The sequence below is a fragment of the Cryptomeria japonica genome, chromosome 9 (genome assembly GCF_030272615.1).
Source record: "Cryptomeria japonica chromosome 9, Sugi_1.0, whole genome shotgun sequence".
Taxonomy (NCBI): domain Eukaryota; kingdom Viridiplantae; phylum Streptophyta; class Pinopsida; order Cupressales; family Cupressaceae; genus Cryptomeria; species Cryptomeria japonica.
Window position 1 is genome coordinate 375,908,246 of NC_081413.1, and position 20,761 is coordinate 375,929,006.

The following is a 20,761-nucleotide window of genomic DNA, read 5'->3' on the forward strand; positions in this document are numbered from 1 at the left end:
AATCTATTTATACACTAAGATGGACTTAAATAATTGGGTTAGAACCAGTGCCAGAGTTTGCTGAATTTTGTTGTAAAAATTCCAAATTCAGCAAACTTAATAAAATGATCAAAATTGATAAAAATTGGTCCAATGAATTTGTGTGGTTGAAAAACCTTTCAAATCATAATGGTTTTGACCATAGTTTTAAGACTCGTGGACTCGCTATGGACTCGCGAGTCCAATGGCGCCACGAGTCGACTTGCCATGGACTCGCGAGGCGAGTCCTGGCGAGTCTTTTTGAAAGACTCGCGAGTATTTTGACTAGACTCGTGCAACCCAGAAAACAAGTCAAAAAATTATCTAAATCTTTTTTTTCAAGTCAGTCTCATTTCCTTCATCAGAATATATACATGACGTTTATACTTTAAGTCATATTTCATGTATATATTGGCAGGATGTTTGAGAGTGGTTTCAGATCTCTAGAAATTATAATGCAAATTTTAGGTTTTAGAAGATCTTTTAAATTTTCAGACTTAGTCAAATTTTAGTAATCAGTAGGCTCCTATTAGCATTCTCTCGCCCTCTCTATCTCACTCACTTTATCTGCCTCGAATTTTAGACCTATCTATCTCCCTATCACTCTTCCTCTATCCCCTCTCTCTACCACTCTCTATCTCAGTCTCTCCTCTCTTCCCTAAGATCTAGACCTATCATTATATGTACTTTTGTAAACATTTATAAACTTATGCTTCTATTATACATTTTAAAGTTTGAAACTATGAGTATGTACTATGAATGATGAAATTTCAAATATTGAGTGTTTGGAGATCATATGACATGTGTAATGTTTCAATTATGGCTCTTATATTCTCTAAATGCATTTATTTCTTTATGTTTTTTTTGTAAAACTACGTTTTTTTTTTGCCGAGACTTTTACGAGTCCGAGTCCGAGTCCGAGTCCAATTTTTTGGTTTGCCGAGTCCGAGTTTTAAAACTTTGGTTTTGACTATCAATAAAAGTATAAAAGACTTATGTTCTTCAGAGTTTTTCTTTTGTGTTATTTAATTCCATGGCACTTGGGTTCTGTTAAGATTTTCTGTCTTTTTTTGTAGCCTTGACCATCTGCATTTTGCTACTGTGTTTACGGGTGTTTTTTAGTGTTCGATATTACCGTGTCTTGTCATTAGGGTCTGTGTGCTACTGATGCATTTTGTAGCAGCCTTGTTTAAATTTTGATTTCACCTCTCATATAAGACTTTTCCTTAAATTTAAATTTGGGTCCTTTTAATTCATACAATGTTGTTTAATAATTTAGATTTTTTTAATTTTTAACTTTATATGAAAATTTTATTAATAGTTTTACTTTTCAATTATAATATTGGGGATCTCTTACTCTGGGGCCTCAGCCCTACCATCGGATTAACTATAGTAACATCAAATAAGCAAGGACGCTAGTACACTAGATCAGAGAAGCATAGACCCACAACCAACACTGCAGTATACTATTACCATAACTTACATCAGAGCCAAACAAAAAGCAAATTATAAACTATCCTCCAAAATAGATCATACACAGCTGATACGACCTGAACATAAGCCCACTTATAGAATAGATAGAAAAGCCTACTTATCCACAGCACCAGAAAACATCAATAATAATATGAAAGTAAAAAGGAGCCTAAGCACTGGCACTGTCCAGAGGAGCCATCTTGCAATGCTCAGAGTCACATCCATATATCGCATTCCCTGAAGCCGGGACCACCTCCAATAATGGTGCAAAAGTACCAGGTTCAGGCACTGCTGCATGCACTTTGTTAACTTTAATAATCTAAAACTGATACACAATCTTGTTCGGTAGACCATTCTCCAGCAAGGCCATTTTGAAGCCATTAGACAATTCCAATGTACCATTGTGACATGTTATCACAATATGGTACATAGCCATATGCAGGCCCTGACAAAACTCTTTTAATATTTAATAATTGATTATCCACCCTCAGTTCATGGAGTTCTTCCTGAAGATGTAAAGTCAAAGCTTCAAACTCAGCACTGGAGGGTTGTTGCCATTTTTTATTTACCACATACCTCAGCTCTCCAAAGAAAAGTCTCCTTCCTTTGCATCATCTTCCTCAATCCTGACTAGAAGCTGCATGATACAACCCCGCTTTTCTTCATTCATTTTTGCCTTTGGAAGCTTCTTTTTAAACTCAGCAATAATTAGTGCGGGATCTAAAGCAGCTAGTATCGATCACATAATCCATCCTAAGGAATGCTTTGACCAGTTTTTAATTAATTAATTAATTTTGATTTTGATTTTATTTTTATATTATTGACTATCCACAAAAACATGGTACAATACACAGCAGGAGATAATACTCACCAGCATGACAACAAACAAAAAAGTTAGTACCAGTAAGAGCTGTCACCAGCTCAAAATGCATCTAAAGACTATCTGTCATCAGCCAAAACTGATCACTAATAGTATGAAGAATATCATAATAGGAAAGGCCTCAGATGGTCACTTGTATCATAAACCAACATTGTTTTAGTTGAAGTTGACTTCTATCATGAGGCCATAAATATTCCCTTTTGACCTCTTCCCTGTAGATAATGGTCTGTCCTTTTCCAAGGAGTATAAAAAATCTGCCCTTGGGAATCTCCAGCACCATAGATACCTGCATAAGATTCTGTAATAGAATGAGCTGGCATCATGACTCCATAAGGAACCTCCGTCTGCCCTGGAAAGCCTTGTCATTCCACATTTAGCCAATTCATCTTGTCTCTAACTTTAGCCTCTTCACTCTTCAAATTCTGTAAACATCTTAGCCTCTTCATTCTGTAATTGCAATGAAAGATCCCCAACCCAATTCTAACCAAATCTGATCCAAACCAACTGTTTGTTTTGCTGATAAGTCTTTGGCCAGCGTATGTTAAGTGGGGGTTGACTGATTTCTTTGTTTTGTTTGGGTTATTGAGAGTTTTTGGACAATGTTTTGAATACTAAGTGAAAGAAATAGATGATACAACATAGAATAATGCATAACACATTAAGAAGGCAATTAAGATATCTTTCTTTCACTTAAAAAGACTGATGTACATACCTTTAATTGAGCTTTAAAGTCTGATACAAATTTCCAATAGATAGAATATAAGAAATCAACTGTAATATTAGCTGCAACTCCAAATACACCCTAGGGTTTGATACCCTTGTTTCCAAAATGGAGCGGCTGGCTGAGAATAAGCTGGAAATGAGTGGTGATGATCTCTAGAAGGTCTTCCCTGCAATTAATTGATGGAAACCAGCCCTCAAACTGATAAATCTGCACTAAAATCCCCAAGGAAGGCTGCCAAATGCACACTGAAGCTAAAAGTAAATACTGATGTAACATGTAACCAAGAGAGATGGGTTTTCGTCCAAATCTCCAAATTCTTCCAGAAGTTTGCGTTCCTGGAAGCTCCAAGCTGCTGAAACCCTCAAGCTTGCTGTTGATCTGAAAATTGGAAGCATAAGAATGAATCCAATTGATAGACAAAATGCCTTGTTATCTATTTTGGGGTTACTATTTGGCCTTAGAAATCATAAAATATCATTGATGGTCTATTTCTTCATTGTGATTTTGGCCCCCTTTTAAAAACAAGTTAAGTTACTAGGATGGGGGCCTTTTTACTATTCATATTATGTTTCTCTGTTACTATTCACATAAGGCCAACTTTAATATTTCAATTTTAACCATGGATTCAAACCCATAAACTCCAATCTGAAAGGCCCGAAAAGCTCCCTTCTGAGTTCCACAATCCTTGGTTGGGTCCTCAAACCACATTGTTGATGTACGGGACCCTAATAGTAGGCCAACCTTTGCTCAAGTCTAAGATGCCCATGGAAGGGACATTACATGCAACTCTAAAGTGATCAATTTTTTTTAGTCTACTTTCTTTTCGTCCATCTAGGGCTTTCTTTTTACTAAGTGTCTTCCAGGATTATACCAGATTGTCTCACCTCTTGATGTCAGAATCATCACACTATAAATTTATTTATATTCTTGATGGGAAAAATACCATTCAGACAATTCACATCCTTGAGAAGAGTACCGTTGTGGTTGAACTGAGAACAGTTGGTATAACTGTTGTTAGATCTATTGTCTTCAATTCCCATAAAGGTTTCAATAGGATAATGACCTGATGCTGACATGGTTGATCGATAAACTTGACAAACAATTTTGCTATCCTTTTTTTCAAAAAGAGAAGTACAATTTATTAGTGCAAAGCCTGTCTAATCTTGAGTAAACCCTTTCACCAAGAACTTGATTGTTGCACCATGTAAACAAAATGTGCTTGTTCATAGTTTTATTCTTTTTTAGAGGGTCAGAAAGATTGAGAAATCGTTTGACTTTGGACCAAAAATATAATTCTTTACCTTTTGAAATAGCAGCATTTCCTCTGAAGTCATCTTCTTTGTATTCAATCATGTTAAAATCACCTGGCATGAACCAAAGAACCTAAGGTAAAAAGTACGAAATCTATTTCCACAGTTCACATCTATCTCTATAATAATTGGAAGCATATACTGAGCATAAACCAAAGCTGACATTGTCTTTATGAATGGCCGCTCAAATCAACCTATTTCAAGGAGAAGAACCCTTATCTATCACATAAGGCTCCCATATATGATCCATCGAGATAGCAGATCCGCCCTTCCCTTTCATATGATTGGTAGAAAAAATATGGGCTTTCTGCATACAAAATTCAGGACAGTTTCAAACTAAAACCCCACTGCCTTAGGCTATTCCAGGCAGAGAAAATCTAAATTTGGTCTGTTACTATCTAAATTTGAAGGAGCTATTATCAAATGAGCAGGCTGTACATGTGGTACTTGTTAGGCATACCAAATAAGGACGTTGTTTGAAGTTATTTGCTGAAGAACCTAGTTTTGGTGTCTCTTTTCTCTTTGTGTGGGGTCGCCTTGGTCATGTTTGGAGTTCCTATGATTTATTTTGGTGCAGAAGTGATCATATGTTGAGATATGTTGTTAGTTATGCTTGCTGTACCTTCTGTACCAGCAATTAGAATGCTCTATTCAGAGTTGTGTATGGCTGGTCTTAATCATGCGTGTGATACCTATTTCATTTTATGATGTTATTGTGTGTTAATAGTGACAGTTGGTGTGTTCAAGTTGAGTTCCAGCTTTAGGGTGTGTCCTATGCCTCTATCCAACACTTCCAGAACTATATTAGCATATATGCCAGTCTAATTTTGTCACCAGAACAGCAGAAAAAAGCGTTATTAGATCTACATTAGCATTCTTCATCATTCAAACAAGGTATCTCATTGTTATTTCATAGTTGGGTTGATGTGTTCATGATATTTTCTATTTTCGGAGGGTGTTATAAAAGTTTGTTGTATCAGGAGTTCATATCAGCAGTTTTTCCTCTTAAACAATTTTTATATTACATATGGATTAATCTTGTAATACTTAAAATGGTTATACTGCCGAAGAGCTGATATTATTTATGCATTTTATATTGTAAACACTAGAAGGAAGTACCGCTAGTGGGTTGATCTTTGCTTATTGCTGATGTACTTACCCTGCATCACAAGTGCTTATTTGTTTTAAGCTTTCCCATTGAATAAGTGGAATTTCTCTCTTGATTTCTCACTGCATAAGTGAAAGTGTCCTCTTGTTTCCTACCGAATAAGTGGAGTTTTTGTATTTGCTCACAACTAAATAAGTGGAAGAGCTTGTTTCCATTTCTAGTATTGCATACGCACTCCACTGAATAAGTGGTATTAGTTGGCTTGCTGTCTAGTACGTTTCCTTTCTGTTGTAGCATCAGTTTAATTGTATAATCCTGAACACTGTATGCTCTCACCTTGCCTATCTCGGGAATTGGGCGATTAGAAAGTGGAAAGGAAGCTGCATTGCATATTATTTTTTCAGTTTTTCAAAATTTGCAAAAAAATAAAGGGGTGTTTATTATAAGAAGATTTTTTTTTGATTAGCGAAGGTAGTAAGGAGTACAACCTTGATATTCAATAGTTGTAGTCACATGTAGAAATTACTCTTCCACTCCTACACATTCTGCACCAGGTAGTACTTATGAGGAACATTCAAGGAGGATTTTGGTACACTTTCTGTGGTTGGAACTTGCTAATCTGATAGGAATTTGAAAATAGTTTATTTGGAGTTTGAAGCTCATGATGGCCCATGTAGAGTTGGAAGTGACTGATATTGTGGAAGGATTAAATAGCAGACATTCTCCCTCTTGTCATACAAGAGGCTTTGCGAATTCAAAAGTTGGTTGATGGGGAACACCACTTTGAGTTCTTTTGGATATTTTTGAGCCATGTTTGTCCATGGTAATTCACCTAGGAAATGTTGAACATCCGGTTACTGGTTTGGATTTCTTTTTCTTTTGGAGGTTTAGATGGGAAGACCTTTGTAGCTTTATATTTAATAGAATATCATTTTGGTAACTAGTAACTTATGTCGCAGTTTGAGATAAATGCATAGAGGAATGCTTTAGTTAAGGTCTATCAAGTAACCGTGACTTCTGAACATTTATGCAATGAGTTGGAGGATCAACAAAAAAGTGGTTCCAAGACCAATTAGGAGAGCAGACCCAACTCATAGAAGCTGCAAAAACAAAGTTAGAACTGCTGAAACAAAGTTCCAATGACATAAGAAGAAATGGAATAGCTGAAAAAAATGGCTAGTATGATTGAATCCCATGATTAGGTACATAAGAAACTCATGGAAATTGCTCACATGTTCAAACATCTAGATAATGTGAAATCATTGCCACCCATAATTTGAAGCAAATATTTGAAGAGGTCTACAAGCTTAGAGCTATGATTCCACATACTCTGACTATACCTTCCATTTTAGTAGATGTTTAAGTACTAATGCTAGGGAAATCTCCTTCTCCTACCACTCAGTAAATCAATCATTTTTGATTGTTTAATGGAGACTTTTATTATTGTTGGGGGTGGGGATATGGCTGGGACTGGAGAGCAGGCAATGATTTACTTTGTCTAAATGAAACATTTTATGTTCAGTACTTAATTAATTTTTTAGCTTATGGGTTGTTGCTATGAATTGGTTATAAGATGTTGTGGACATTTGTGTTCTATTCAGCAAGCATTGAGCACTTCATGTGTTTCTCGTAGACAGGGAAATGAGTTTGATCTTAATAGATGCTCTTTACTTTTTCAAGCACTGCTTTGAATGAATAAAGTAGTGAATGATATTGAGGTACAATCTTTTGGTATGTTTTGTTGTATTTTGTTTTCATTATTTCCGTTATTTGGTGGCTGAAGTGCATCTCAAGTGTTTGTACATGGAATATCCATTTCTCATATTAGAGACAAGTGCAAGTTGAGTTTGAGCATGGTTGGAATACTCAGCTAGTACTTGCCGAGTTGGTGAGTACTTGCCTGTTTTTTGCTGCAGCAAGCAGCTCGCGGGTTTCCACGCGACTCGTTGCTATGATGAAAACTGTAAAACCTTGCCATTAAACTCACAAAAACTCTTAGAAAACTCATGGACGTGGTCAAAGCCAGGTTGGATGTGATTTTACATGCAGTTTTGATGTGGTAATGCACGTTTTTGAGTCGTTTTTTCCATTTAAAACCATATGTCAACCTAGACGATGTCACAGTGAATTGTTCGAAGGTGTTTGAAGGCTACTGGAGGAGTTTGAAGGCGTCCAAGCAGGCTACCGGCATTAGGATTTTTTCAAAAATCATTATTATTTTTTTATTTGTATTTTTCCTCTACTGCATTTTTTTCATTGTGTATGCAGCAATAGAAATGTCTGAAATTTATTGTTTTAATTTTCATATTGTTTTATGAAGTTGAAAGTTCAGACCTTTTTCTCATCGCCCGTATGCAAAATAAGGTTAAAAATTATAAATTTAAAAAAAAAAAAGTTATATAGTTTTATATTGTTTATATAAGCTATATTGTTTTATATAAGTTTCATATGCACAATATAAAATTTTAGACATTTTTCTGAAATTTATATAAACTTTAATCTTATTTCATATATAAACTTATATTCATATTCATATTGTTTATATAAATAAGACATTTTTTTAAAACATTTTTGCATATATATAAACTTATAAAGTTAAAAATATATTAATGTCTGAAATTATATTTTGTCCATGTGTAGTGAACAATCAAGTTTAATAGAAAACACTTCCGCATGGTTTATAGACTCATGTGATACATTTTTTAATTGAATTTTGCAAAAAAAAAGTGATTTTATAAGAAATTTTAGCACTTTTTAAGTTCCCGATTTTTTGTCGAGTTTTTGCCGAGTCAAAAAATTTGGGCTTTCCGAGTACTATCCGAGTCCAAATATGTGATCTATGGGTGCGCCTTCCTTTCTTATGGATCAAGTGGTATTAGAGTAGTTGTTTTCTTCGGTAAATTTGTTTTTGTAAGTTCTGCAAGTGTATGTCAACTAGAAGATCATGTGGGAATAGTGATTTGCTAACTTTTTTGCTTGAAATTGGATCAAGAGAGTGGTTGAGGGGAGCAAGAATGGCAAGAGAAGATGAAGGGGAAGCTAGGTTCCAAAAATTGGATGACGATGTTGTTTAGGTTTTGATTTTTGAGGAGAAGTTGGATAGATTGGAGAGCATGATGCTCGTCCTAATCTTCAAGATAGGTACCAATGACAACATAGAAGAAGTGTTGGTTGAAAATTTTGTACACTTGGGGGATGTGCAAAATTGTGGTTTCAGCTACAGTGTGTGGGTATAATACTTTCCTAATTTAGGGAAGGCTCCCCCTATCTACAAACTAAACTAATCTAATATGGGCGAGACAACAGTCTTTCTTCTTCTTTCAAGAAAAAATATACTCTTTTCTCTTCGCAGAAAAGTAATAGCAATTAGAAATAAATAACAACAAATACATAAATGAGACTTTTTGTAGGATTTTTGGAACATAAAGGGAAGCAAAGTTTCCATGAAAGCACAAAGACCTCCGTCACTTCCCTGAGATGGGAAAAATAGAAAGAAAGCACAAAGTCTTCAACACTTCTGCTGTACTATCAACCTTCTCAAAATGGTAACAACGTACAACATGCAGTAGCTCAAAGTCTGTCTATATGACGCGCACCTTACATGCACAAGTCTTAAAAATAGAAGCAACACAAAGTCTACAAGCTATATTCCCACTTGAGTTTTCCACACTAGCTTCAAATATGATAAGCAGCTCAAAGTCTACAAGACCAAATCTGAAAACCAAACATATAATTCTAAATACAATTAGCAGCTCAAAGTTTGCATGATTGAATTTAAATCCCTCTTGAACAATAGAACAAAACTCACAATCAACTCCAAAAAATGTCGTCACATAACAACTTGAATTGCCACAAAGTCTCAACACAACTTGCCTCTTTTATTGTAAGCAATCTGATTTATATCTAAGCTCAAAGTCTTTGAGTGCACATACAAACTGACAAAATTTTGTTACATTGCCAAAAGATCCCTATTACAATAGACCCCCTCAAGTATTTATAGGAGAGGAGCTTTGAGAAAAAGGTGGGAGGATCCCAACTAACTTGAGAAATTCTCTCAACCACCATGACTTATTCCAACTACAATCCTAATTTAACTCAACTTGCTAAGACTTATTCAAAATTACAAGTCCTATTCTAAATTGACTTGTAATTGGTTTACTTGTAATTACAAAAGTGCAAGTGATGAATCAACTTGCAATTACAAAATTGACATTACATGTAATTTGTCAAAACAAAATTACAAATGTAAATATTTTCCTAAGTGTCCAAAGACACGACTCCAACTACATCATCCTTTGTCTGTGACGATCTTCATGCCGCTTCAAGATGCTAGAACTTGAAGTATTTTGGATTGGTGAAGACATCTCAAACCGGAAAGGGGGTTTGCATCCTTAATGATCTTTGTGTCCTTGGCCAACAAATTTCAATCGTATTTTCTTGCTTGGGGTAGTACTGGCTTTTCAAGAGGGAAGTTCTTTGCAAGGCTGAAGTAAGAAGCCTATCTCTGTCTTGAAAGCATTCTATGCTCTCACCATTCATATCACTTATGTGGCTTCGTCATGTTATTGCTTTTTCTTTGTATCATCCTCCAATCTTGGAATCTGCTTGCAAAATAAGGCCCATGCCTTAATTTACTGATTTGGTAGGTCATGTGTGCAAACAAGATTGACATGGGCAGGGATAAATTGATGCAAAAATGGGCTTACAAGTGAATTTCAGGTTTTGAAGGCTGCATTACATGTGTGGAAAAACAAGAGCATTTACTTGCAATTATGGAGGATAAACATGCAACGTCATATGTGTGATGGGAAAATACAAGTTTGCACTTGTAATTGGACGTTTAAGACTCATTTTCAAGTGCATTTTGGACCAATTTCGGGTTCTGGAAGGCTGACTGCAAGTAAAGACACAACTGCAAACGAGTTTAAAAATTCCTATTGCAAGTAGGCTTTAAATGGGAAAAATGAATGAAGGTGTGAAATGAATGGATGAAAATAGAGTTTTGAGATGAGGGAATGATGGAAGGAATGCTATCAACTGGTAATGGCAAACTTTATGTGACAAGGAAAGACACATTTTCAGCTTGAGAATTTTGGAAAATGGGAAAAACTACTTCTTGTAATCAGATTTATAAAATCTGAAATCTTGCTTGATCAAATGCCCTTTGCAAAGAAACGAAAGGAAGAACAAACTCTTTAAATAGAGAGCAAAACTAAAACATTGAAAACCCTTGCCACGTCCCAAGCAAACTCAGATTCCAACTCTTTGCACAGAAAACGACATGGAAGGAGGAAGAAAAATGCCTTCAATCATATTACAAATCCATGTTGGGGATGAAGAAGGAAAAACTCCTTGCAATGGAGGATCAAAATGCAGCAACACGTGTTTGAAAAACGTCCATAATGGGGCAAAACCGTGGTTCCATATCAGTAAAAACGCCTCCCAAATAGAAAGGAAACGTGGCCCATAAACCAGCAAATGAGGAACAAAATCTCCCACCTCCTTCATTCAATGCATTCCTCGATGGAAATCGGATTTAAACCATGAAAAATGAGTTTTTTGGGAGCAAAAATGCATTTCGGGTGCTTGAGCTGCAAATACAAGTAGCAAAATGCACTTGGAAGTTGTAATCGGGTTTTAGAAACCCCTCTACAAGTTTTAAATATTTCACTTTTTTCACTTCAAAGGCAAATTCGGGTTTGTGAGAGAAAAGAACAAAAAGACATGTCAAAATAACTTGTAATAGGGAAATAAAATCCCCTTTACAAGTTTTAAAATGACTTTGACAAAAAGACTTGTAATAGGGAAATAAAATTTCTTTTACAAATTTAAAATGACTTAAAGGACATAAAACATGTAGTAGGGAAATAAAATCCCTATTACATCTAAAAACCACTTAAGTACGAACTTTAAAAAGAAATTACAAGTTCTTTTTAAACTTATAATTTTAAATTCACTTGTAATTTGTCCAAAAAGTTCCTACAATGACTTAAAAGACATAAAACGCAAGGGGGAAATAAAAAGGAAGTTACAAGTGACAAGTTTTTAATAAAGTGCACTTGTAATTGTTTTAAAATTTCCCTACAACACTAAAACAAGAGAAAATTAAAACTTGCAATCAAAGGAAAATTTCCCACCTGCAGCTAGGAAGAAAAAACTCAAAATTGAAGAAAAAACATAGCAAACGATCTCGAAATGTGATGAAATTTGAAACATGGATCGAGGATGGACCTAAGATTAGTCCAGTTCAACAAGAAGCAAAAATTTTGCCTTGGGAAGCATGCCTCAGTAAAATCTTCAACTTGCAGTGACTGCTTTGAAACCCGAAATTGCACAAAAAGCTAGGAAAATGAAGGCGAAAACTCACCAAAATTTGGACAATGATGGCAAAGACACCCCCTAAGGATTTGACACTAACAAATGTGAGTATTGCACCTTGTAAAACGTGCCTTGGAGACAAAAATGACGCATTTAAACCAAAAATTTGAAGGGGTTGTCACATTTTTGAAAATTAAAAAATGAGGACAACAAGAAGGTGAACCAAAGAAGTGGATGGAGCAAGGTGAGTCCGTGAAGGCAAGGTTCTTGAAAGTGGAGTAAAAAACTAATATTCAAATTTCAACCATATGATGATGACATTAGTGTCGAAAAATTGGATCAATGGTTGTTCTGAATGGAGGTACTCTTGTCCCCATTAGCTATTCTCACATCAATAAATTTCTTTTGCAAGGCTAAAGCTTTCCATGCAGGCTCTTACATGGTATGAGAGATAATGCACACTTGTTGGAAATGAGGAAAGTTCGATCGGTTGCGAAATGGGAAAGCTTCAAGAGGCTGCTACATAAGCAATTCGATCCTATATGCCATGTAGAGGAGAGAGTGATGTAATGGAATTACTTGAGATAGAGGCAAAGACAAAGTGTTCTTGCATACACACGTGAGTTTCAAGCGAGGGTAGTTCAAATGATCAAGACATTATGATAAAGTGACCATGAAATATTTTGGAGGAGTAATTGGTCACTCAAAGGGGAATGTTGTCATGGCCAAGCCCTAAGACATTAACAAGTCATGTTTTGATGTGTGCCACCTTGAGCTAGACAAAGAGGGGAACTCTTTCCATAAAAAGAAAGCTAGACAAAGAGGGGAACTCTTTCCATAAAAAGAAAGCTTGGTGATGAGTAGTAGTATGGTAGTACCAAAATGAGGATGAAGACAAAGTGAAGAGAAATATGGATGCTATTTCTACTACTGAATTCATAAGGCAAAAGTAGGGGCAAGCACTGTTGTGCACATTGAAACAAAGAAGGCTCTCTGGATGAGAGGTGTTGGAAGTTGCCCTGAAGTTGGCTCCTTCTATTGAGAAGAAGGGATAATATAAGAATGGTGTTTACTTGAAAAAGGGCATAGAAATCAATGGAGACTCCTTTGATAATGGTGGGCACATATCTGATGCCATGCTCAAGATGGGAGTTCTAAAGCATGGTGATAGCTCTCATGGAATGGAAGAGCTCCCCCAATTGTTTCATGCAAGGGTAAAAGTTAAAGGTAAGAGGTTGAATGCATTATTTGACTTATGTTCTCTATCCAATCACATTTCTTCCAAGCTGGTTAGTGAGTTGAATCTAAAGGTTCTGCATCAGTCACATCCACATGCCTTGGGGTGGTTGCAACATAGTGTGGATACAAGCAATGCAAGTTGGCATTTAGCCCACTTTTGGATTATACGAACGAAATCTTATTTGATATTGTGCCATTGGAGGTGTGTGATCTAAGTTTTGGTAGTCCCTACTTGTATATGATGGACATTATCTACTTTAGGTGCAATGGCGAAAGTTTCTTTGTGAATTCCTATTTTAGTAGATCAAAAGTGGCCATTGTTAGTATTTCAAAATGTAGGAGAGTAATCAATGCTGATGCAAGGCTGGATATTGCATGTAAAAATGAATGTGTGCAAGAAGAGGCTGTTATTATGGCTGTTGTAGAGCTTCAAACTAATAAAGTATAGTGGATTGTGTGGAAGCAAGTAAAGTGAGGTGGAAGGCTGTCACAAGAAAGCAAGCATTTACATTTCAGAGAAGAGGTCAAGCATGAGGTCAAGGGGATGCCATCAATGGGGCATGAACATTTTCCTTTCAGTTATGCTGATGTATTGCAAGGATCATTTAAAGGGCAGATTGCCATGGTTTGTTCTTCTTTGGATGAGCTGACTTGGAATTGCTCTTTCCAAGTCATGTAACTACTCCTAATGGAGTGATGGTGATTAGGGTCCGTTGCTTTCAATTTTGAAGGTTTTTTTATAGGTATGATCTGAAAAATTCATATTAAGTAGACACGGACCATTGGGGCCATGTCATCCTAGTACATTTGGGTGTTATTGACACACTTAAATGTGAATTTGTTATCAGTATGCAGGGGATTGGGAAAGGATTAGCACAGGCTAGGGATTAAAACATGGCATCTTTGGAATGCATCCATTGAATGTTGCAGACCTGAAAATAACTTGGAAAAGGTGGGATGATGAGTTTACCAGCTGTACATGTGGAAAATACATGTTCACCTTGACAAAGACACTTTCACCATAGGTGAACTTGTCTAGTAGTGGCAAACACTATATTAGCAAGGCAGTGAACTCATTCTGATACAGGCTGGGGCTGGAATTTAAAGAGTTTATAAAGTGGAAACAGTTCAGTTGAATGTCTTTCGAATTTTCAAACGCCATGGGAGGCTGGGAGGAGTCTATATGGTGCTGTTTTATGAACATTCAATGGTTGGTTCTCATTGTATTAGTGTTGGAAGACCATTTTGGACTGTTGTATGTGTATTGGCCGATCAGGCACTTTGGAACTATCTTGCAGGTGTTGAGAAATCTCCAAATTTTGTGTTTGAGCTCATTGCAGCCATGTTGGCATTCTAGAACATCTGTACTAGACCTTTCTATAGTAGAATAGAGAGATATTGCTATCTAGACTGGAGTTTTACACCCTATTCAGGTTTTTTTCAGGGTATATCTTTTACTTTAGTTTATGTGCATTTCCAATGTAAATTTTTGTATGCTTATATTTGAGGATCTTTGTTATTTTGACATTCATGTATTGTTGAATTGGCATTCATTATCTAGTATTTTTTGTGTGCATTAAGGATTTGTAATGGTTCTTGCATTGGGTATATGTTTCTCATAGCGGAGAGGTATAACCTTGTTGATGGATCAATGGGTTGATGCTCGAGTTTTTTTGGCTCACCATTTATGTGGTTTTTAAATTTTTTTTTTTGTTGTTTCAAATGGTTTATAGAGCTCTCTCCCACATTTTAAATTGTTGGATTAGCTTGAGGGTTACTCTTTCTTTCTCAACCACTGTGTTATGACTATTCTCACTTTTTCATTTTTTCCCTGCTGCAAGTCTAGGGCTCCTCTTAGTCTTAGTCCTTTTCTATTGTACGTGTTGTATTATCTAGTACTGTTGATCCTTTTTTTTCTTTCATTCATGGACATTACTATATTTTATATCTTTCTTTTGCTGATTTGGATCCATTTATGACTTATAACATTGGATGGTTTGTAGGGAAGTTTTAACTTGCAATTAGAAAGTTGCACATATGGGAGTCTCAATGTGTTCTCCATCATGAAGGTCCTCTCATTTTTGCCAATATCTAGATATTCACCTTTGACAATTGTTCATCAAGCTTGCCCCACCTTTTAAAGAATCTGCTATGACAGTTTTGGTTCTGTTTTAAGATTCTGAATTTCTAGATTCTATAGATGTGTTCCCCTTTGCTTTGCTAAGATGCTATATCCCATTTCATCAATACGGATTTTATCATTGTGTTTGCCAAAGGAAGTCTTTCATACAAAGTTGCTTGGACACGGATACAGATACGAATACAGATACGATATTGTATATGAATACAAACATTTCTAAAGACCCATAATATGGATACGTCTGGAGATACGATATTGTATATGAATACAAACATTTCTAAAGACTTATAATATGGATACGTCTGGACACGACATTCATAAAAAATACATACACATATTTAACGCAATTCTCCAAGTTATTAGAAGAGATTTTCATTACTTCAAAACCAACATAGTAATTGCTACATAAATAATTATAAGTTGATTTAACATTTTACAATATACAAAAAATATACAAACTAGGACCTATAATTAAATTAACATTAATGTCATTTAATTTTAAATTAAGATAAATAAAGTAGAATTTAAATATTAATTAAAAAAGAAAAATATCTGAATATATTAAGATTAAAATTTATATATAAAGAAATAGATAAAGAATAATTTAAACTTCAAAAATAAAATTTCACAAAAAAAAAGAAAAAAAAAAAAAATTTGCAATAATGAAGTTATTCAATTTAAGTTTACGAAGGTTCATGTCAAACAAATCAAATCACAAAGTTTTTGACACGTTGGAAAACTAGTACTTTTTTGGGCATGTGTGATATGGTATCCAACACCTATCTAATATTGATAGGGTAGTACGTGCGCCTAGAGAGGGGCATGGGTGTATTCGGCTACTTTGCTTTCATAACTCAGTTTTCCTTCGAGTAAATATTGAGAAGCTTCCATTACCGAACTAGCATGCATATAGTCATGGCTTGAAGAAGCAAATTGATTAACGTTAGTCTGCTTGCAAGAGCCATTTACCTTTCTATATAGTAAATTATGTTTTGTAGTTATTGGGAAAGCATTTTTGGTGGTTGATAATAATATTTGACTATGTTGCCAACTCACTCAAAAATTAGATTGAATTTGAGCATGAGATGCCTTGTAATTGGAGTCTGCATAGATTTGACATGGAATTGGTTAGGGTTCAAATTAAACTGCTTTTACTCGTTTGATAGCCTTGGATGAGGATCCATGTAACTTTGCCCTACATACGAATCTAATTTTGATTCCCTCATTGATACTACCAAATGATTATTGCCAATTGTTAGGTTTTTTGAACCCAACCCAAGGCAATTATTCCAGAAACAAAATGGAATTGTAGGGGGAGTCCTCTTTTCTATTTTTTGGGGTGACATCTATTCCTTTCTTGAAATGGGTATGGTTAGCCATGGATGAAACACTGGTCCAACTCCAACTAGAAGTTATTTCACCTCATCTCCATCTTCCATCTAGGAATGAGAAGTGAAGGCTTGCTACTCTTGAACTGAATGTTCTAGTCGGGAGCATAAGGAATTGTCCTCCGCTACTGTCTTGAGAGTTTGAGTGAAAAGATTGATTCAAATTGGGGAACATGAATGCTACCCATCACACCCACAATTATTATAAGCATATCCTTTAATTTGGTTAAAAGAAACATATAACAATATTAGGTAGTTTAATAATTAGTTATTAATATTGTATTATTTAATTGTTATATAATATATAATAGTTTAATTTATATTTATTATTTATTATTATAATATTAAATTGTATATGAAATCATAGTTTTGAAACTTTATAATTTAAAATAGTTCAATAATTAAATATGAAATATTAATATATTTATTTTGAAATTATATATATAATTGATATATTTAATTTCTAATGTATATATTTATTATTTTTTATATTTTTGCATGGATGCATCCAAACATTCCCATCTCCCTAAACATGTTTTACCATATCAGTGTACTATACGGACCATGGTTTTAAAACTTGCAGACTCACCACAGACTCGCGAGTCCATTGGCGGGCCAAGTTGACGCACCAAGGATTCACGAGGCGAGTTCATCCCAAAGACTCGCAAGTTTTTTAAGTGGACTCGCGCGATTCAGGGAACACGCCCAGCCACGATTTTAAGTGGTTTTATTTCACTTTTTTCACTCTTTTGGCATTGTTTCTTGGTGAAAACAGGTTTGTAGGGTTTGAAGGAGGAGAGGAAATTTAAAACAGCCTCATTCTCTTCATCAGAATATATACATGAAATATAACATTTAAGTACTTTAAGTTATATTTCATGTCTATATTGGTAGGATGTTTGAGAGTGGTTTTAGATCTCTAGGAGTTATAATGCAAATTCTAGGTTCTAGAAGATCTTTAAAATTTTCATACAGTCAAATTTCGGTAATCAGTAGGCTCCTATTAGCATTCTCTCGCTCTCTCTATCTCATTCACTTTATCTACTCTGAATTTTAGACCTATCTATCTCCCTATCACTCTTCCTCTATCCCCTCTCTTTACGACTCTCTATCTCACTCCTCTCTCCCCCAAGATCTAGACCTATCTCTCTCACCCTCAGACCCTAGCAAATGGTGCTACCCTCAACCTAATTTTGGTGAGTTGGAGAAGCCACATCGGACTCCTAGAACTAGACCCTCTAGTTCTATCTCTCCCTTGGTTTTCACTAGAGCTCGAAAGAGGAAGATGTAGTCTTCTCTTTAGTTTGTTCATTTTTGTTTTTCATATTTGGAGATATCATTAAAAGTAATTTTGTAAACATTTATAAATTTATGCTGCTATTATACATTTTAAAGTTTGAAACTATGAGTATGAATGACGAAATTTCAAATATTGAGTGTTTGGAGATCATATGACATGTGTAATGTTTCAATTATGGCTCTTATGTTCTCTAAATGAATTAATTTCTTTATGTTTTTGTTGTAAAACTATGGTTTTTTTTTTTTGCCGAGTCCTTTTGCGAGTCTTTCACGAGTCCGATTATGAGTCCAATTTTTTGGTTTGTCGAGTCCGTGGTGAGTCTGAGTATTAAAACTTTGACTATACCCGTATACTTGTACCTGATTCCGATTTAGCATCTTGGGTATTTGATGATTCACAATACAATTCCTTTGGAAATGAAATATGTGAGAATACAAAATGGGGAAACCAAAAAAAAGTGTATGTAAAATATTTTTTTTAAGTAATTATTCAAGTATGTTGAGCTTTCTTAGTATGGAATTTTGTTGGTTTATAGTTTACACTTTATAAGTTTATGCAATCATTTTGTGTGGGGTATGTTAATTTGCGAATTATAATTTTGATTTAAACCTAATTTGCACGGTTCACTAGTCTGAGGGCCTGATACTTGTCCAATTTGGTTTTGGTACTGGTCCTGGTCCGGTTCGCCTGTGGGTTCGACCAGGGTTAGTGCCTAGGCGAGTAGGTTTGTTCGGGGCAAACCCAGATGCTTGGGCGCCCAAAACCATCTTTTTTTTTGCAATCAGTCACTTGAAATCTGCTGGTACCTCAAAATCTTACAAATATGTCTTTGACTTGATTGATAGCACTAAATTTGTGGTGAGGATTGGATTGTGAAGGATGCATGCATAACCATGTTCAAGTGCAAAGGACCCATTTTCAAGTTACAAAACACCCAGTTTAATCAAGGTGTTGAATACCACCAACATGCACCTTTATATATAAACAACCTTATTGCTCCTTATCATAGGGTTTACAGTTGATCTTGTATACCCTCAATCCTCCAAAAGTTTGTTTTTGCCTTACTATATACCAAAAAGTGACAGAGGAGACTCCAACTGTTAAAGAGTACGACCAAGGGCTTCAAAATATCCTCAAGATCCCAAACTGGAGCATTATTAATCTATGTGAATGGGCATTAGATCTACTAGTTTAAAGATCGGAGAAGAACATTGGGATTAAGAACATTCAAATCAGAATGGTAGTGCCAGATGACCATAGAAAAGGCTGTAACACAAGGCAGAGGAGGTGTCAACACAAGTTAAACAACCAGAGTACAATTGGTAGGTAGCAGTGGTTTCCTCTAAGAGCTCTAGTTTGCTAGGTCTTCCTCTAATATAAACATTATTAATTGTAGCTTAGAGCAGATATTTAATTGTTGAAACAATTATACTTGAACTCGATATTATTATTTTGATATTGAACTTGATGTATATGATGCTATGATGTTATGATCATGATGCTATGATTACAAGTTTATGGTGGTTTTGTTGTTTATATGATGCTATGTGACATTCTAATCTTAATTCATGCTTCTAGGTTACATACATACATACATACATACATATATGTATATATATAGTTTTTGTACTAACGAACCCAATTAACTTTTCAAAATTTTGCCGTACTGGCATACCGGTTCTTCGAACCCAAACCCGAATGGGCAACTTAGATTTAAACCTTGAAAGAAGTTGAACTATGTTTTATTTTCAAAATTTTTTGAGGAAAGTTTTACTTTTCTTTCATAATACACCAAAGGATACCCAATTTGGAAATAGTAAATAATTTCACATCAGAGTTTCTTTCCATTTCTTTTTAGTAAGACGAAGTTTTTTAGTTCCTTCAAATTGGAAGTTATTGGGTTTTGAAATTTATTTAATTGGTTTTCAGAGTTTTGAATGGGCTGACATTTGTTCTTTTGCAGGTTCTTAGACAAAGTGGGGGATCAATGGAGCTTCTTGACATGTCTATGGAGCTTCCAGAGTTGAAACGACATCCTGGCTTGAAAACTTGGAAGGTTATTGATATTAATTTGCATTTTTTTATTTTGTTATAATGAACATTTCAACTCAAGCGTGTTTTCAAGAATCTTGAAGATCTGTTGTTTTGTGCTTGGAAAAATTAAGTTAAGATAAACTGACAGGGAGAACTCACAATTGGTTGGTGAATACAGATTTTGAAGAGAGACATTTTGATTATATTTTTATTTCTCATATAATCTTTTTGCAACTATAGAAAATATTATGTACCTAAAAATTGCTGATGTACTAAATTAGCATAAACTGAAGAGCTTTGTTGTTTGTAGACTGATATTTAATTATTGTTCATAGCCAAGGGACATGCTAGTATGCAGGTAAAGTTGTAGAGGTGGATATGAAATATTTGATTGCTAAAGCCATAGTAGCTTCCGTTTACATGACATTGTCATGGTTTGGCAAAATTGTGAATGGAATTCAGTTGAGTTTAAAATGGAAAAACACAACAAAAACTCAGTAGGTAAAAGGAAAAGTACTAGTTGTAAAATAGAGAAAAAAACAAATTTTGTTATTTCATGTCAAGTATGGTGTAGAGATAAGATCAGACATAATACCTTATAAAGATGCTAATCATATTTTTTTTCGTAAGATTAAATATATTATTTTTTTCACCTTGGAGGGTTTATAAACGGATTATCCATATTGGAAGACTGTCATAACTATTGATTTATCTAGTACTGTTTAGATTATCAATTGAGCCTTTGATATGTATCCCCTGTTTGTGGGACATCAGATAAACTTTATCATCTTTTTAGAATTATATAAAAAGGGAAAGGGCCCCATGCCCC

General features: G+C 35.0%; 1 protein-coding gene across 2 annotated transcripts in view; it reads left to right on the forward strand.

The window, feature by feature from the left end:
- The window catches only part of LOC131072564 (multisite-specific tRNA:(cytosine-C(5))-methyltransferase trm4b), a 248,177-nt gene that overhangs the window by 168,475 nt on the left and 58,941 nt on the right, over window positions 1-20,761 (forward strand). For both annotated transcript variants that reach the window (XM_058008759.2, XM_058008751.2), the window contains exon 11: window positions 19,862-19,954. In XM_058008759.2, the coding sequence (XP_057864742.2) occupies window positions 19,862-19,954 (93 nt within the window). The remainder of the gene's footprint in view (window positions 1-19,861; window positions 19,955-20,761) is intronic.